General features: G+C 44.0%; 1 protein-coding gene across 1 annotated transcript in view; it reads left to right on the top strand.

Moving 5' to 3' along the window:
* Positions 1-1,286: 1,286 nt before the first annotated feature.
* hecw2a (HECT, C2 and WW domain containing E3 ubiquitin protein ligase 2a) overlaps positions 1,287-14,423 on the top strand; it is a 29,482-nt gene continuing 16,345 nt past the window's right edge. Inside the window, exons 1-13 of the mRNA XM_071918287.2 lie at positions 1,287-1,665; positions 4,225-4,332; positions 4,860-4,954; positions 5,907-5,973; positions 7,814-7,983; positions 8,179-8,318; positions 8,870-8,970; positions 9,444-10,297; positions 10,905-11,235; positions 11,518-11,610; positions 12,538-12,688; positions 13,175-13,284; positions 13,734-13,858. Coding sequence (XP_071774388.2) covers positions 1,287-1,665; positions 4,225-4,332; positions 4,860-4,954; positions 5,907-5,973; positions 7,814-7,983; positions 8,179-8,318; positions 8,870-8,970; positions 9,444-10,297; positions 10,905-11,235; positions 11,518-11,610; positions 12,538-12,688; positions 13,175-13,284; positions 13,734-13,858 — 2,724 coding nt within the window. The remainder of the gene's footprint in view (positions 1,666-4,224; positions 4,333-4,859; positions 4,955-5,906; positions 5,974-7,813; positions 7,984-8,178; positions 8,319-8,869; positions 8,971-9,443; positions 10,298-10,904; positions 11,236-11,517; positions 11,611-12,537; positions 12,689-13,174; positions 13,285-13,733; positions 13,859-14,423) is intronic.

Below are 14,423 nucleotides of genomic sequence, written 5' to 3' on the forward strand. Positions count from 1 at the left end.
AGCTCCCTTTGGCTAGATTTTCTGAAGTCACATGCCATCCTCCCTTTAAAAACAAAATGGCTCTGGTTCAGAATCTGACAGCACTCTCCCCTGACAGTTCCCAAACAGGCCTTTGCTGATTTAAGAGCTTCCTGGGAGGCAGATACTGTACAGCTGCCTGTCTCCTTTCTCTGCTTTTACTGAGGCAGCCTATACTGACAGAGAGCATAAAATCCTAGTCAGAGGTGTGTGTGTGTGTGTGTGTGTGTGTGTGTGTGTGTGTGTGTGTGTGTGTGTGTGTGTGTGTGTGTGTGCTGAGGGTTATTAAGAAGGAAGATGAGATAGAGATTTGTTGTTCCAGTGGACTTGTGTAGACAATGGATTTCAAATTAATTCACTTCACTCTATTCTGCTCCACAGGGGGTTGGAAGGCCTATTTGTACCACCAAGCAGTAAATGCACCCAGACTCATAAAGTGTGTTACATTAAACATTTAGATAAATTAATATTGAGGTTTGAGCGTTATAAAAATGTTGAGCTGCTGCATAGCTACTCTTAGCGATTCCGATACATCGAGCTATAAACCTTTTTTTGTACGGTTGAAACCTTCCTTCCCTCCTTCCTTCCTTCCTTCCTTCCTTCCTTAATTTCCTCTTGCATTAGAAGGGTTGACAGAGGAGAAAGAGCGGGGTGAAATGGTTCTGCAGGGTTATTTGTGTTGGTGACAGGTTCTTTGACAGCACACAACCCCCCTGGTGACTAATGCTTGTTCAGGGGTCTGTTGATTGCAACTCACTGCATGCAATCATTGCTTGTGTTGTGTGTGTGGGTCATTCTGTAGCTTACTGTATCTCTCTCTCCCTCTCTCTCTCTCTCTCTCTCTCTACCTTTAGGTTCCCATTGCACGATGGATAACATCAATTTGGAGTGGCTAAGATTCTGACTGTTGTCGAATATCTCCAACCTTCTTTTCACCTCGATGATTTATTCTTTGGCAAAAAGAAAAATTCTGTAATGACTCGAGGACCAAAAGCCACAACAACAGTGGGAGCCTCTGTGGAAAAGGAATCAACACACAATTTGTAAGACCTCCATATGTCTCCAGTCATCGCAGCCTCTGACAACCAACCCTCTACATTGTAAAAAAGCGAGAATTTCAGTTGAGTCGACAAGGTTCAGCCGTCAGAATGGGTCTTATTGACGACCAGCCCGGCCCATAAGAATCTCCCTGACTTCTCCGCCTCTTTCTGGGCCTCCTCATCCCCTGTTTCCACTTCTGGTCTTCGCCCCTCCACCGGCCGGACACCATGCGCCCTTCCCTCGCCACGGCGGTCCTGCCACCCAGGACCCGCTCCCACAACCCGCCCAACCTGGCAGTGGGCGGGCGGGAGCACCTGTCGGCCCCGCGGAGGCGCAGCCCCCACCTGCGGCACACGCTCAGCCCGGAGAACCTGCGCAGCCTGGCGGAGCGGGGCGGGGCCTCCGTCGACACCGCCTCCGTGGTCAGCGGGCCCATCGGGCTCCCGCGGGCCAACAGCGACACGGACCTGGTGACGTCGCAGAGCCGCTCCTCGCTGACGGCGTCCACGCTGGAGTTCACGCTGAACCGCGGCCAGAACCTCGTCATATCCTGGGACATCAAGGAGGAGGTGGATGCGACCGACTGGATCGGGCTGTACCACATCGGTGAGATGCTCTGCATGCGGCCTGGGTGATGACTGTGTCTAGATTATTTAAAGACCCCATGAAACGGCGTCAAAACAAACAGAAACAGGATGTTGGGGCGGGACATAACACAGTGAGGGATCATTCAAAAGTCTAAACCAATGGAATATGAGTCAGGGAGAGAAAAGGAATTTTATTTGATGGGAAGGGTGCGGAGGGGCGGGACTGTTAAAAAACTCTGATGGTTTTATTGGTTAGAAATGTATATTTACGCCTACTGGTACAGCATGAGGTCATCATGAAAGATACTCTGTTTTCCAGGAAGTAAAAGTAATGGGAGTTAATTTCATGGGGACTTTAACACATTTATCATGAAAGAGATGGTCCCATTTTGAAGCCTTTGCATATACAGTGAAGATAATCAAAAGTGAAAAAAAAAACCTCCTATGCACTGCAAGCATGATCCAAAAGACACAATGTGAATGTTTTTCTCAGTAGGCCAATGTACAATCCTTTATGGTGCTTTTCCCCCAAAACTTTTCAGCCAAAGGACTTCAGAAACTCGCAGGCGTTCAGGACCGGAGCCGGCCTGACCCTATAGCTGTCCTCAAGGATTTTTCGGCTGATCCTAGCTTTTTATTTCTGGGCGCTGAGAATAGCTAGATAGCGTCTTGTGTAGGAGCCTCCAACTCAAGAGTCAATACTGAAACGGGAGCCGCTGAGACTCTACACGGGCCCGGAGGCTGAGTCGACACGGGAACAGCTCCGCCTCGGTGTACGATAACACACACACCATCACAAACGGCGCACGTCTCCGAGGCGAGCCTGGGTGGTCTCCAATAATGTATGCTAATCCTGCTTAGGGACAGGAATTTGACAGGGGGGGAAAGCATTGAGCTGCGGCGCTGAAGGAGGCTATCAGGCTCAAACCGTCAGGCTTATTTTGTCCTTCGTGGTGAAAAGCAATACGGGAGCAATTGTGTACGACCAGCATATTTACTGTCATGAATCTATTAGCGATTTGGTGTTTCGCACCACATGAAGACAAGCCTCTAACAGGACAGGACCGGGCAGATTAATCAGTTCTTGATTTCTTTTTATTCGCCAAAAGATCAATTGAACTCGTGTCAACCTCTTGGACTTTACCAGATTAGTTGACATGTTAAAGTTTACAGACTTTTCCCTCGTAGGTAGGAATACTGTCGAGTCAAGGAAATTCAATTGGCAACAAGAGCATCCAGTAAACACCCATATGGACACAGTAAAAACCGAAACGTAAGACATACAGATGTTAAAAACCGTATGAGAACAGAGACACTGAAAAATAAAAATAGTACAAAATAATCAAAACATATAGGAGCAATAAAACAATAAGTTTGTGTGCTTACTTGCTGCGTGGGAGAAAGGGCAAACGGCTGAGGTGCCGGGTCACATCGCATCGATCACAAGGCCGCCAGTACTTCATTACCTGCTCCAGGGTCTTATACCCAAGGGGGGGGCTACCGCTTTCCACGACTAAGCAGACATTCAATGATAAGCAACCCCGCCTCCTTTCAAGCACACACACACACACACACACACACACACACACACACACACACACTTTCCCTCGACCCCTCTCCCCACACTAGTCAGCTGAGTTGGGCGGTTCATTAATCTGTGTGCGAAAGTGCTACGTACAGCGGAATTCCCCCTCCCGCTTTTTATACTCAGAGGAAGTTTTGTGTTTGTCCTTTTGGTTAGAGGTTGTAGGGAAGTTATTTTGGGAATGGATTTCACTGATTAAAGGCAAACTCGTGTTTTGCGAAGACAGACTCAACAGACTAAACACACTGAGAGGCTGAGCAGATGCAGCTCGGTTGCGGCTTGAATGCTGCGTTTTGTCTTTACACAGGCGGGTTGTTTTCGGAAAGTGTTGTTCTCCACAAAATGCAGAGGTGGAGAGTAACTCAGTACATTTACTCAAGTACTGTACTTAAGTACAATTTTGAGGTACTGGCACTTTACTTGAGTATTTCCATTTTGTGAGGCTTTATACTTTTACACAACTTTTACTCTACTTTTACATTTCAGAGGGAAATATTGTACTTTTTCCTCCACTACATTTATCTGACAGCTGTAGTTACTAGTTACTTTGCAGAATAAGGTTTTACATGCAAAACATATGATAAGCTCATAAAATATGTTGCATTGTTAGAGTTTAAACTCCCCAACAGTATATGGAGCAGTTAGACCTACAACATTAAAATACTTAATTTAACACTCTGAAAGAATGAGTACTTTCACTTTTGATACTTAAGTAAATTCCATTGGTAATACTTATATACTTTTACTTAAGTACACTTCTGAATGCAGAACTTTTACTTTTAATGAAGTATTTTTCCATTATGGTATTGCTACTTTTACTTAAGTAAAGGATTTGAGTACTTTTTCCACCACTGACAAAATGGAGATTGAGCATTCTTAGGTTTGAAATCAGGAGGATGTCAGCACATCCTCTAGCCCCAGATTTAACACACACACCCACACACACACACACACACACACACACGTAACTGACAGATCTCCTCTCCCGCCTAGACGAGACCAGTCCGTCCAACGTGTGGGACTGTAAGAACCGAGGGGTGAACGGCACCCAGAGGGGCCAGATCGTGTGGAGGCTGGAGCCCGGGCCTTACTTTATGGAGCGTGAGTTACCGAAGACAAGGGAGGGAACGGGGATCGATGGCAGCCATAGGACAAAAAAATTTAGTTTTAATTCCAAAAACAGTAAAACATCAATTTATTTAGAAGCTTGTTAGTCAAAATTAATCACACAATAGCTCAAAAATATACTGTAGGTTATTCCATTCTCATAAATGTAAGTGTTTTGAGGGCAAAGGTGATGATGATAATGATGTACTTACATGTGTGATAGTAATTGTATGGTATCAATAATATTGATAGGAATTAATATTATATGATTATATGATACATGATTCTCTTTACAATAAAAAAATATATTTACCATACATGTAGGTATTTTTACTATATATTAGACCTTAAAAGATCATTGCATATGAAATATTCACAATATTCACAACACAATGCTTAAAAAACGCAGTTATACGTCTTTACAGTATTTTGTAGTACTGCAGTATTGTAGCCAACAACAGAAAGGCAGAGAGTGATTGCAGTGTCTCATATCCCATAAGTCTTTGCTGCTTCCTCTCCAGCTGAGACCAAGATCTGTTTCAAGTACTACCATGGAGTGAGTGGAGCGCTGAGAGCCACGACCCCCTGCATCACCGTGAAGAACCCTGGAGTCCTGGTGTGTGTGTGTGTGCGTCTGTGTGTGTGTGTGTGTTTGCTATCCTTGTGGGAACCAGTGTGAGTTTAGACCTTCAGAGTGAGGACATGTTTGTCAAGTGAGGTTGTTTTGGCCCGTCCTCACTTCTTCAAGTTTAGGGTTTTATGTATATTTGCATGCTATTCTTTTTTTTTTTTTACGTGTTCTATTGCACAATGGCACTTTTACGCAAGACCAATTTCTAGAAGCAGATGATAAAGTAATCTCCTCTAATCTAATCTATAGATTAAACCAGCGATTCTCAACCTTTTTCATATCACAGACCCTTAATTTAGTCCACATTAGGGCCATGGACCCCCATTTGATGAGATTTTGTCTCTCTGAGAATATTTTTGTTGTTAGATATGATTTTGTCCAGAATTCCATGACTCTCTGTATTGTGTTTAGAGCGATAACAGTGAAACTATGATCAAAATAGTCATTCTACTACATTCTCTAATTGTGTTAACTTCTTGTAAATTAAATAATGGTGAAGTTCAACAATTTATCAATTTACTGGGGACCCCCTTGAGCCCCCTCAAGGACCCCTGGTGGTCCCCGGACCCCACGTTGAGAACCACTGGATTAAACCATAGGAAGCTACATTTGAGACTGCTGTGTGTGCGGAAACCAAACGGCTAATCTGTGTTAGCTCTTTAGTGAGGGAAAAGCCTGAAGCCCACAAGAACAGTAAGAATTTTTCACCAGTTTACCTTAAATACATGGCTTGACCTTTAGATAAAGTCATGTATCACACACACACTCATTTAGGGAATGAGTGTAGTCAATAGAAGGCCCTCAACATGTATAGTAAGACAAACATGAGTGTGTGTTTGCATGTGCGATTGGTTAGGAATCCGTCCCTGTCTGTTTGTCTCAGTCTCAGCTGTTGTTGATGTCTGAATGTTAAAGGTGGTGTTCTCCTCTTCCTCAGGCGGAGGGGCTGTCAGAGCAGGTGGGCGTCGACCATCCTCGAAAACTGATCAGCTTTACTCTGACAGGTGAGCTGAGAGGTGGACAGCGAGCTCCTGTGTGTGTGTGTGTGTGTGTGTGTGTGTGTGTGGGTGTGTGTGTGTGTGTGTGAAGAACGTGTGTGTGTTTGTACCAAGGTTATTATCATTAACGAAAACTAACGAAATAACGAAAACTAGGTGTGAAAAAACCATAAGCCTAGTATTTTGGGTGGATATGAAATCTATCTTCCAATGTTTTTTTTTTCAATTTTTTTTTACCTTTTTGAATCTCGCCCCTGACAAATACCCCATATTACAAAAAAAAAGACTAAAACTAACACTGAAACTAATACAAACTAAACTAAAACTAAGCATTTTCAAAAAATAAAAACTAAACTAAACTAGCAAACCCGCTTTAAAAACTAATTAAAACTAAACTGAAATTGAAAACAAAAAGTCAAAACAAAATAAAAATAAAAACTAATGAAAAATGCAAAACTATAATAACCTTGGTTTGTACGTGTGTGAACGTGTGTCTTTGTGTACGTGAGAAAGATATGAGGACAGCTGCATAGAGTAGAACCAGAAAGAGTTGAGATAATGTGTGTGTGAGAGAGAGAGTATGTGGGTGTTGCCATGTTTGTAAAGATATCATGGCAGGTATTCACCCAGATAGAGTTGAGATTCTGTGAATTATCTCAGGAACATTTCAAACATTTTGACAGATGAGATACAATACATATTTTAGCAGCTTACTGCTATTCAGATAGCTGTCTTCCTGTAATCAGCCTCAATACCAAATCAGAGCAAATCTAGCAGTCGAGTCGATAACTTGATGTGAGTTTAACACGGCCCTCAAGAAGAAAACAGACCGGACTGATTTGGTTTTGAGCCGGATGATGCAGTCATTTGTTTACTTTTGGCTTACGATGCTTTTGGGAAAACCTGGAACAAACTAGCTAGACAAAATAGCTGTTTTCATGGTTTCCACTGATTTCTGGAATATCACGGAATTTAGAGAGGTTTATTCCAGACAGAGAAAGTCAGGGAATTTGATCAATTTTCTGGGCAAGTCAATCAATATCAGGGAGTTTTACAAATGGGAATATGCCAGAATGTATTTTAACAGCTTGTTTCAAACATACTTTAAATTAGCTGATAGTTTTCAGCTCTTGTTTTGCACAGCAGCCCAACTAGAGTGGAAACCAGAGGTTTTCTGACCTGAAAACAACATTAACAAACCAGGCAGGAGGAAAACATTACATATACAGTACATATGTCACCTTACCTGTTTTCAATGCAATTTAGTTGCAGCAAATCAGGAGCCTCTGTGATACGGAGCCATTGTTTTGCTTTGATTTGATTGGCTCACGGTCAGAGAGAGTGTACGATGGTCAGCAGGGACAAAGTTTGAGAACAGAAGCAAAGACAAAAGACTGTATATAACCGAGGTGTTTCAAATGTTATCGCCCCATAAAGTTACTGGCCAGTGTGGCGGGTGACCCTTACTTTGTTTTTATGGCATTTCTGCTTTATTGGACAGAGTGCAGTTGAGACAGACAGGAAAAGGGGGAGACAGAGGGGGAATGATTTGTGTCAAAGGTCCCAGGCCTGATGTGAACCCCAGGATGTCGCTGTTAAATGCCAACTGAGCCACAAGGACGCCTGGGTGACCCTTATTGATTTATCTGTATTTGGCACTTAGCTGGTGTTAATTTAGGACCCTGGTTACACATCCTCACATCTGAAAGCTAGAGGTGAGGTTCCTTGCTCAAGGGCAACTTGACAATAGTTTCTGAAGGAGGGGAGAGCATCAGTCACTCACTTCCCCTGCCCAGGTTTTAGGCTTTCCGCCCACTTCTCTAATCTTGCGGCTGCTCGGTCACAGATCTGCGTGCCACCGGCCTGAAGAAGGGCATGTTTTTCAACCCGGACCCGTACCTGAAGATGTCCATCCACCCAGGGAAGAGGAGCGTCTTCCCCACCTTCAGCCACCATGGACAGGAACGACGATCAGCCATCATCGCTAACACCACCAACCCCGTCTGGCACGGAGAGGTGATGCTTTAGGCTTTTACGTCCGCAAATATATACACTTCTGCATGCTCTTATCAACACTTCATTATCAACCAGCAGAATATCGACTGACGCCACACACATTCACTTAAACACACACACATACTCTTGCAAACAATACAGTATTAATAAAACATGATAAAAATGTATTAACTGTATCTTTCTGCCTCTCCACAGAAATACACATTCGTAGCGCTAATGACAGACATCCTGTACATTGAGGTAAAGGACAAGTTTGCAAAAAGTCGACCGATCATCAAACGCTTCCTGGGTCAGCTCACTATCCCTGTGCAGCGGCTTATTGAAAAAATACCCGGGTAAGTGACAAACACACACACACATGCACGCACATGTGCACACACATACTGTACACAGGGTTCACGCACTCATGGAAAACCTGGGGAAAAGTCATGAAAAATGATAAAAGGGAGAAAAGTTTTGGAAAAGTCATGAAATTTTATTTGTGAAGTTAATGTTTTTGTTAAATACTTGCAAATGTCACAAATAGTTAAATTCTGTCAACAGACAGAACTAAAATAATAATATAATCCTTCATTTTAAAGTGAAAAACAAAGTAAAGCTTAAAGTTAGTGAATTTGAAGGTTACTTTTCAATTCAGTCTCATTAAAATTTGGTCATGGAAATCTGAAAATGGGTCACGGAGAAGTCATGGAAAAGTTTTTGAATTTGATATGTACACTATACATAGACACATGAACACGCAACTCAGCTTGAGCTCTAACAGTGGGACATTTTTTATGACCTTGACCACTTTTATTTGATGTGTGCAAAGTCACAAACACACACAAGCTCACAGATCCTTTGGTGAAAATATACTTGATGTTTTCCTTTTCGTCCGGCTGTCCAGAGTCCAGCCAGTGAGCTTCTCCCTCTGTCGACGTTTGCCCACTGAACATGTGAGCGGACAGTTGCAGTTCAGAGTGGAGCTCACCTCCACCGGGCCGGACGGTGAGAGTCTGTCTTTGAATTACAGTTGACAGCATTTAGGGATGGGGCGATATATCGAAAATCAATATATCGCACTACAACACTGTGGCAATACATATCGTGGGTCGGAAAAATGAATCGCGATATGAGCTACATTTTATTCTGCTGTAGTAATCACAAATGAGACGGCTTGACCATCACAGTTTCACAAGCTCTTCAATGCAATTATATTATTTGCATTGTAGCAAGATAATGCCATTGCTAGAAAGATTTGCGTCTCAGAAATAAACATAATTCTGCACAGTCATACTTTGTTGTCATTGAACTTTTATTTATTACATCGTACCGTGGTCGTATCGAATCGTGAACCCCATATCGTGTATCGAATCGTATCGTGAGATAAGCAGATCGTTCCATCCCCATCCCAGTTATCTTTGTCATCCACTATCTTGACTATCTTCTATCTTGACTGACTCGCCTCCTGTTGTCTCCAGGTGCCTCTCCTGATTCTATCATTGGGCTTTCATCCTTGAATGGAGCTCCAGGGACTCCGTCAGACGATGAGGATCTGCCTCATCACCTTCCAGGGGTCGTCTGTGCAGGCCCGTCCCCCACCGGCTCCCAGGGCTCCCAGAGTATGTGGGAGGGCGGGGCCACAGCCTACCCAGAGAAGGACCCGACTGTCGTCGGAGCCGAGGCAAGATTCCTGGAGGGCGAAGGCCTGTCGCGTCACGAAATGCTCCAGAGGTCGCTCAGCGAGGGCCTGGACGCCATCGAGGCCCCCAAGGGCCCCGGAGAGAGACCGCTGGGTGCCGCCTCGCCCAAACTGCGCTCCAGCTTCCCCACGCACACACGCCTCAGCTCCATGCTGCACATCGACTCGGACGAGGACGAGGACAGGTCGGGGCCCAACGACCTCACTCCGGTGCCGGGCTCGCCGCTGGTGATCAATGGAGACCCTCCGGAGAGCGGTGGCCCCGAAGACGAAGACCCGTTCCCCGAGCTCCAGCAGGAGCCCGAGCAGCTGGAGCCCTCGCTGCTGGAGGAGGAGCCTGAGGGCGCAGCGGGGGAAGACAGGCCCCCTGACATGGAGGCGGCCCTCGAGCTGGAGGGGGTGCTGGACCTGGAGGACGCTTCAGAGCCAGATGTCTTCTCTGAAGTGGAGGAAGCACCTTTCACCGAGGCCGTGTCCCATAGTGCTTTGCCAGAGGTTGGAGAGGCTCATGAGGAGGGCAGGGGGCCGGGCGAGGACCCCTTGTCTGAGATTGACACCTGCTCCATGGCAACAGCCCCGCAGACGGTCTTCTCTTCGTCAGAGAGTTGTCCAATCACAATGAAAACCGCTGTGGTGAGTCCAGTGTCCATGGCATGGGCATGACTCAAGATCCAAAAATATATGTGATTTAACCAGTGAGCTTAAAGTCACAATGAAACCACTTAATGTGATGTATTTCCTGTTGAAACAGGATGTTGGGGCGGGACATAACATGAGGAGGGATCATTCAAACATCTAAACCAATGGGATATCAGTTAGGGAGAGAAAGGCAGTTTTATTTGATGGGAGGGCTGGAGGGGCGGGATTGTTCAAAAATCTGTGATTTGTGATCCATTTTATTGGTTGGAATTTTTATGTATGACTCCTGGTACTCAATGAAGTCACCACTAAAGATTTTCCATTTTCCAGGAAGAAAAAGTAATGAGATTTTGAAATAAAAATACAATAAAATAAGATTTTTGTCATTTTTTGTCATAAATTGTCAAATAGGTGTATGGTTTGATAGAATCAGCTAAAACAGCGATTAAGTCATTTTTTATTTCAGTGTGACTTTAACAATATGAGACTGACTTTAGTTCTTTGTAGACCCCTCATCTACAATGACAATGAATGTCATTTTACCATATTTCCTCTTTCCTTCGTCACTCATTCACTTTTCATTTTGCGGGATATTTCGTAGGAGGCTGAGGAGGGAGCCGAGACGGCGATAGATCCAGGGGGAGACGTGATTTCCGACACCCCGCCAACCAATCAGGCTGTAGACGATGAAGGGGGCGGGCAGACCGCAACCGCAACCGCAACCGCAACCGCAACCGCAACCAGTGAGCCTGAAGGAGAGTCTCCCCCAGCCAATGGGCAAGAGCCAGCCGTGGAGACCGCCGAGAGGAGGCAGAGCCTGCAGGCGGCTGGGGGCGTGGCTGAAGAACCGGAAGGGGAGGGGTCAAAGCCACCCGAGGAGGCGGGGTCTGCGGACTCAGAGCAGGTTACCACGGAGACAGATGGAGAGGAAGGTATTCTACCTGAAGCAACTCGGTGTTCACTGCTGGTAGATGAAAACTTTGTATCTCGAAAAAACACATTTTTAAAAATCAAACAATGGGTTTTGGTCGGGTTTCACACAAGTTCATAAACTTGCTCAGTTCAATTCAAGTGAAAACATGTAAATTTGAGATAAGAGATAACAGTTTTTCACAGAACAACAGTGTTATATTTTTTGTTTTACATGTCTTATATGTTGGTCTTTATCTATATATTAAAACAAAATCCCCTCTCCCTCTGTTTTCTGTGCTCAGGTACTCAGATCAACGGTCATCCTGTGCGTTCGCTTCCTTCAGTGCGTCATGACATCCACCGGTACCAGCGTGTGGACGAGCCCCTGCCTCCCAGTGAGTGTGTGTGTCTGCATGCACTGTATTGTTTGTCTCCATCTAGTGTGTGTATCAGTGTCTATGTGTAGCAGCATGTGTATGTTTATGTGTGTGTGACAGTCATGCAAGATGTTAATATAATTAATATGATGACTGTAACATAAATGGTAGCCTTAATGACGGATGCTAGCTTACAATAGAAGACTTTAAAGCATAACTCAATTTCTGACCTGGACCCTGGATCTTTTTCCATCGTACTGATCAATTCTGACCAAAATCTTGTTAATTACTTCACTATAGAGCTGCTTACGTCTTAATTGCCTGGATGCCTCGCTCTCCAATACAGTCCTAACATCAACCCCAAAAACACCCAAAGCATGTAGTTTTCAACATATTGGTTGCTCACTCTGTAATGAGACGTGTCGATAAAAAGATGTGAATGAAATTGAGCTAAAATCTTGCCTTTCTCGTACAGTTTTGATGCTACCTCGGCCATCGCTTTAGCATTTCCTTCATCTTTGCCTGCTGGCTGCAGCGCGGCTGTGTAAAATAGTGCAAAATAAATAGTGAAAGTTTTCAGGTCATGGATAAACTTAAATGAAAATGAAATATATACAGTATATATCTCATTACAGAGTGTCAATATGTTGGAAAAAGAATATCGATTGGCCCTATAGGTCTCTATTGGAGAGCTGCACCTTGACAAGCAAGACTTCAGTAGCTTTATAGTGAAGCAACTGACGAGATTTTAGTCAGAATTGATTAATATGATGAAAAAAGATGGGTATAATAGGTAGGTCCAGGTTGAAAATGTCCAGAGTCGTGCTTTAAGTCTTTTCTAGTAATCATCATCTGTCATTAACTGTTTACTAGCTGCCACCCTCATTCTACCAGCGTATCCCCAGGTGCGCTAAACACTTACGTCCATTATTCATTACCTCACAGACTGGGAGGCTCGGATCGATAGCCACGGGAGGATCTTCTTCGTGGATCACGTGAACAGGACAACCACCTGGCAGCGTCCCACCGGACCCCCCGCCCCCCAGGGCCTCACCCGCTCCAACTCCATTCAGCAGATGGAGCAGCTCAACCGCAGGTGGGGTTTTGTAAAGAGACGTTTCATGATGATGCTTCCATACCATACCTTAAAAGTATAGGTGTAGGTAATGGCACTGAAGGCTGTTGTTTTTCACTAAACCAAGTCAATACTGATATCAACAGTGTCTTTAACCAAACTGGAGATAAAAAAAAGAAACTTGCGCACTTATGAAAATGAGGGGATGTCTGCTCAAAGATCTACAGTTTTTGTTTTGTATTTTCTTTGAATTGGTTAAGACTTGTGTGTGGACTTTCCCTCATTTTTGTCAGTGTGAGTTTCTCTTTCTTTCTCGTTACTCACTTATGGTAGGAGAGTGTAGACAGCATCTGTGTTAATCTCTCTCCATTCATTTTTTTTTTTTTTAGAGAAAATGTGTTAATGGAGTGCTGTGCCTAGACTACTTTCTTTTCATTTTTAATGGGAAAACCCTTGTTCACAGAGACTCACACTGTAGTAAGTACAGTACTCTTCGCTCCCTCCCAGGTACCAGAGCATCAGGAGGACCATAACCAACAGCGATCGGACAGAGGAAAGCACAGTTGACCTGCTGCCTGACCCTCCTGACAGCGAGCTGTTGCCCCACTCCATGTCTGGTCAGTTGCAGTAGAGACTAATGTAGAAGTAGAACAAATTAGCAGGTTCATTCAAAACAGCTGTGTATTCATTTTGAGAAACATTTGTGACCTAAATTCATGATGCAGACCTTAAAACATTTCCAGATGATACCAGGCTGAAAATGCTTATATTTTATAAGCAAAAGTTTTGAGATAGCTAACTGTTATTCTGTAGAGAATGATGTTTATTTCACATCATTTTCTCCACATGCTGGATGTCTCATTTTGTAAGAAAACTCTTAAATACATATTTGCACACCTTTGTTTGTGCCCAGCATACAAGCATACAATGATATTCGTCCTGGAAAGATGAAAAAATACCAAGACCTTGTGTTATATTTCATGCAACACGCAACTTTGGTTCTGGTGCCTTTGTCACAAGGTTTGAGTTTGTGTGTGTGTGTGTGTGTGTGTGTGTTCTGTTGCAGAGTACCGGCGGGACAGTGCAGTCGGTCACTCCAGCACTCGCTCGCGCCTCTCTCTGCTGCTCCAGTCACCCAGCGCCAAGTTCCTGTGCAGCCCAGACTTCTTCACCGTGCTGCATTCAAACCCTGTCAGTCTGACGAGCCTCGCCTGCTCTCTCACCTTTGACCCCTCACTCACCTTTGACCCCTCACTCCTTCCAGATAGCTCTAGTAGCCTATATATGAACAGATGTAGTCCTAACCTCAAAAGCACTTCTGCCCAATTAGCAATTTGACGGTTCAATTTGTTAATTCCACTCGCGATTGGATGCAAAACTCTGAGTGTCTGAAAAGTTAGCGACTGGTCGAGTAACAACGTTTCAGCACTGCAATCATGCAGTTTTTGAATGACAAATTACTGTTTAAAATCTCAGTTTAATCAAAATGCAAAGGCAGTGACTGACATTTTGAACATTTAAGCTAAATGGCCTCTTTATTAAGTGGTGAATGTTCAACTTTTGTTCAAGATTGGGGAGAAATGTCTCCAGCTCCATGGACGGATATTTGAAAATGTTTAAAGTTTAAATTTAATCACTCAAACAAAATTAGATTTTAACAATGTCTACATTAAACATCTTTGATCATGTATGTACATAAATAGAGGAAATGTTGATATAATATAGTATATAATAGGCCCCCTTTAAGTTCTGTGTC

This window comes from Centroberyx gerrardi, chromosome 10 (genome assembly GCF_048128805.1).
Source record: "Centroberyx gerrardi isolate f3 chromosome 10, fCenGer3.hap1.cur.20231027, whole genome shotgun sequence".
NCBI lineage: Eukaryota > Metazoa > Chordata > Actinopteri > Beryciformes > Berycidae > Centroberyx > Centroberyx gerrardi.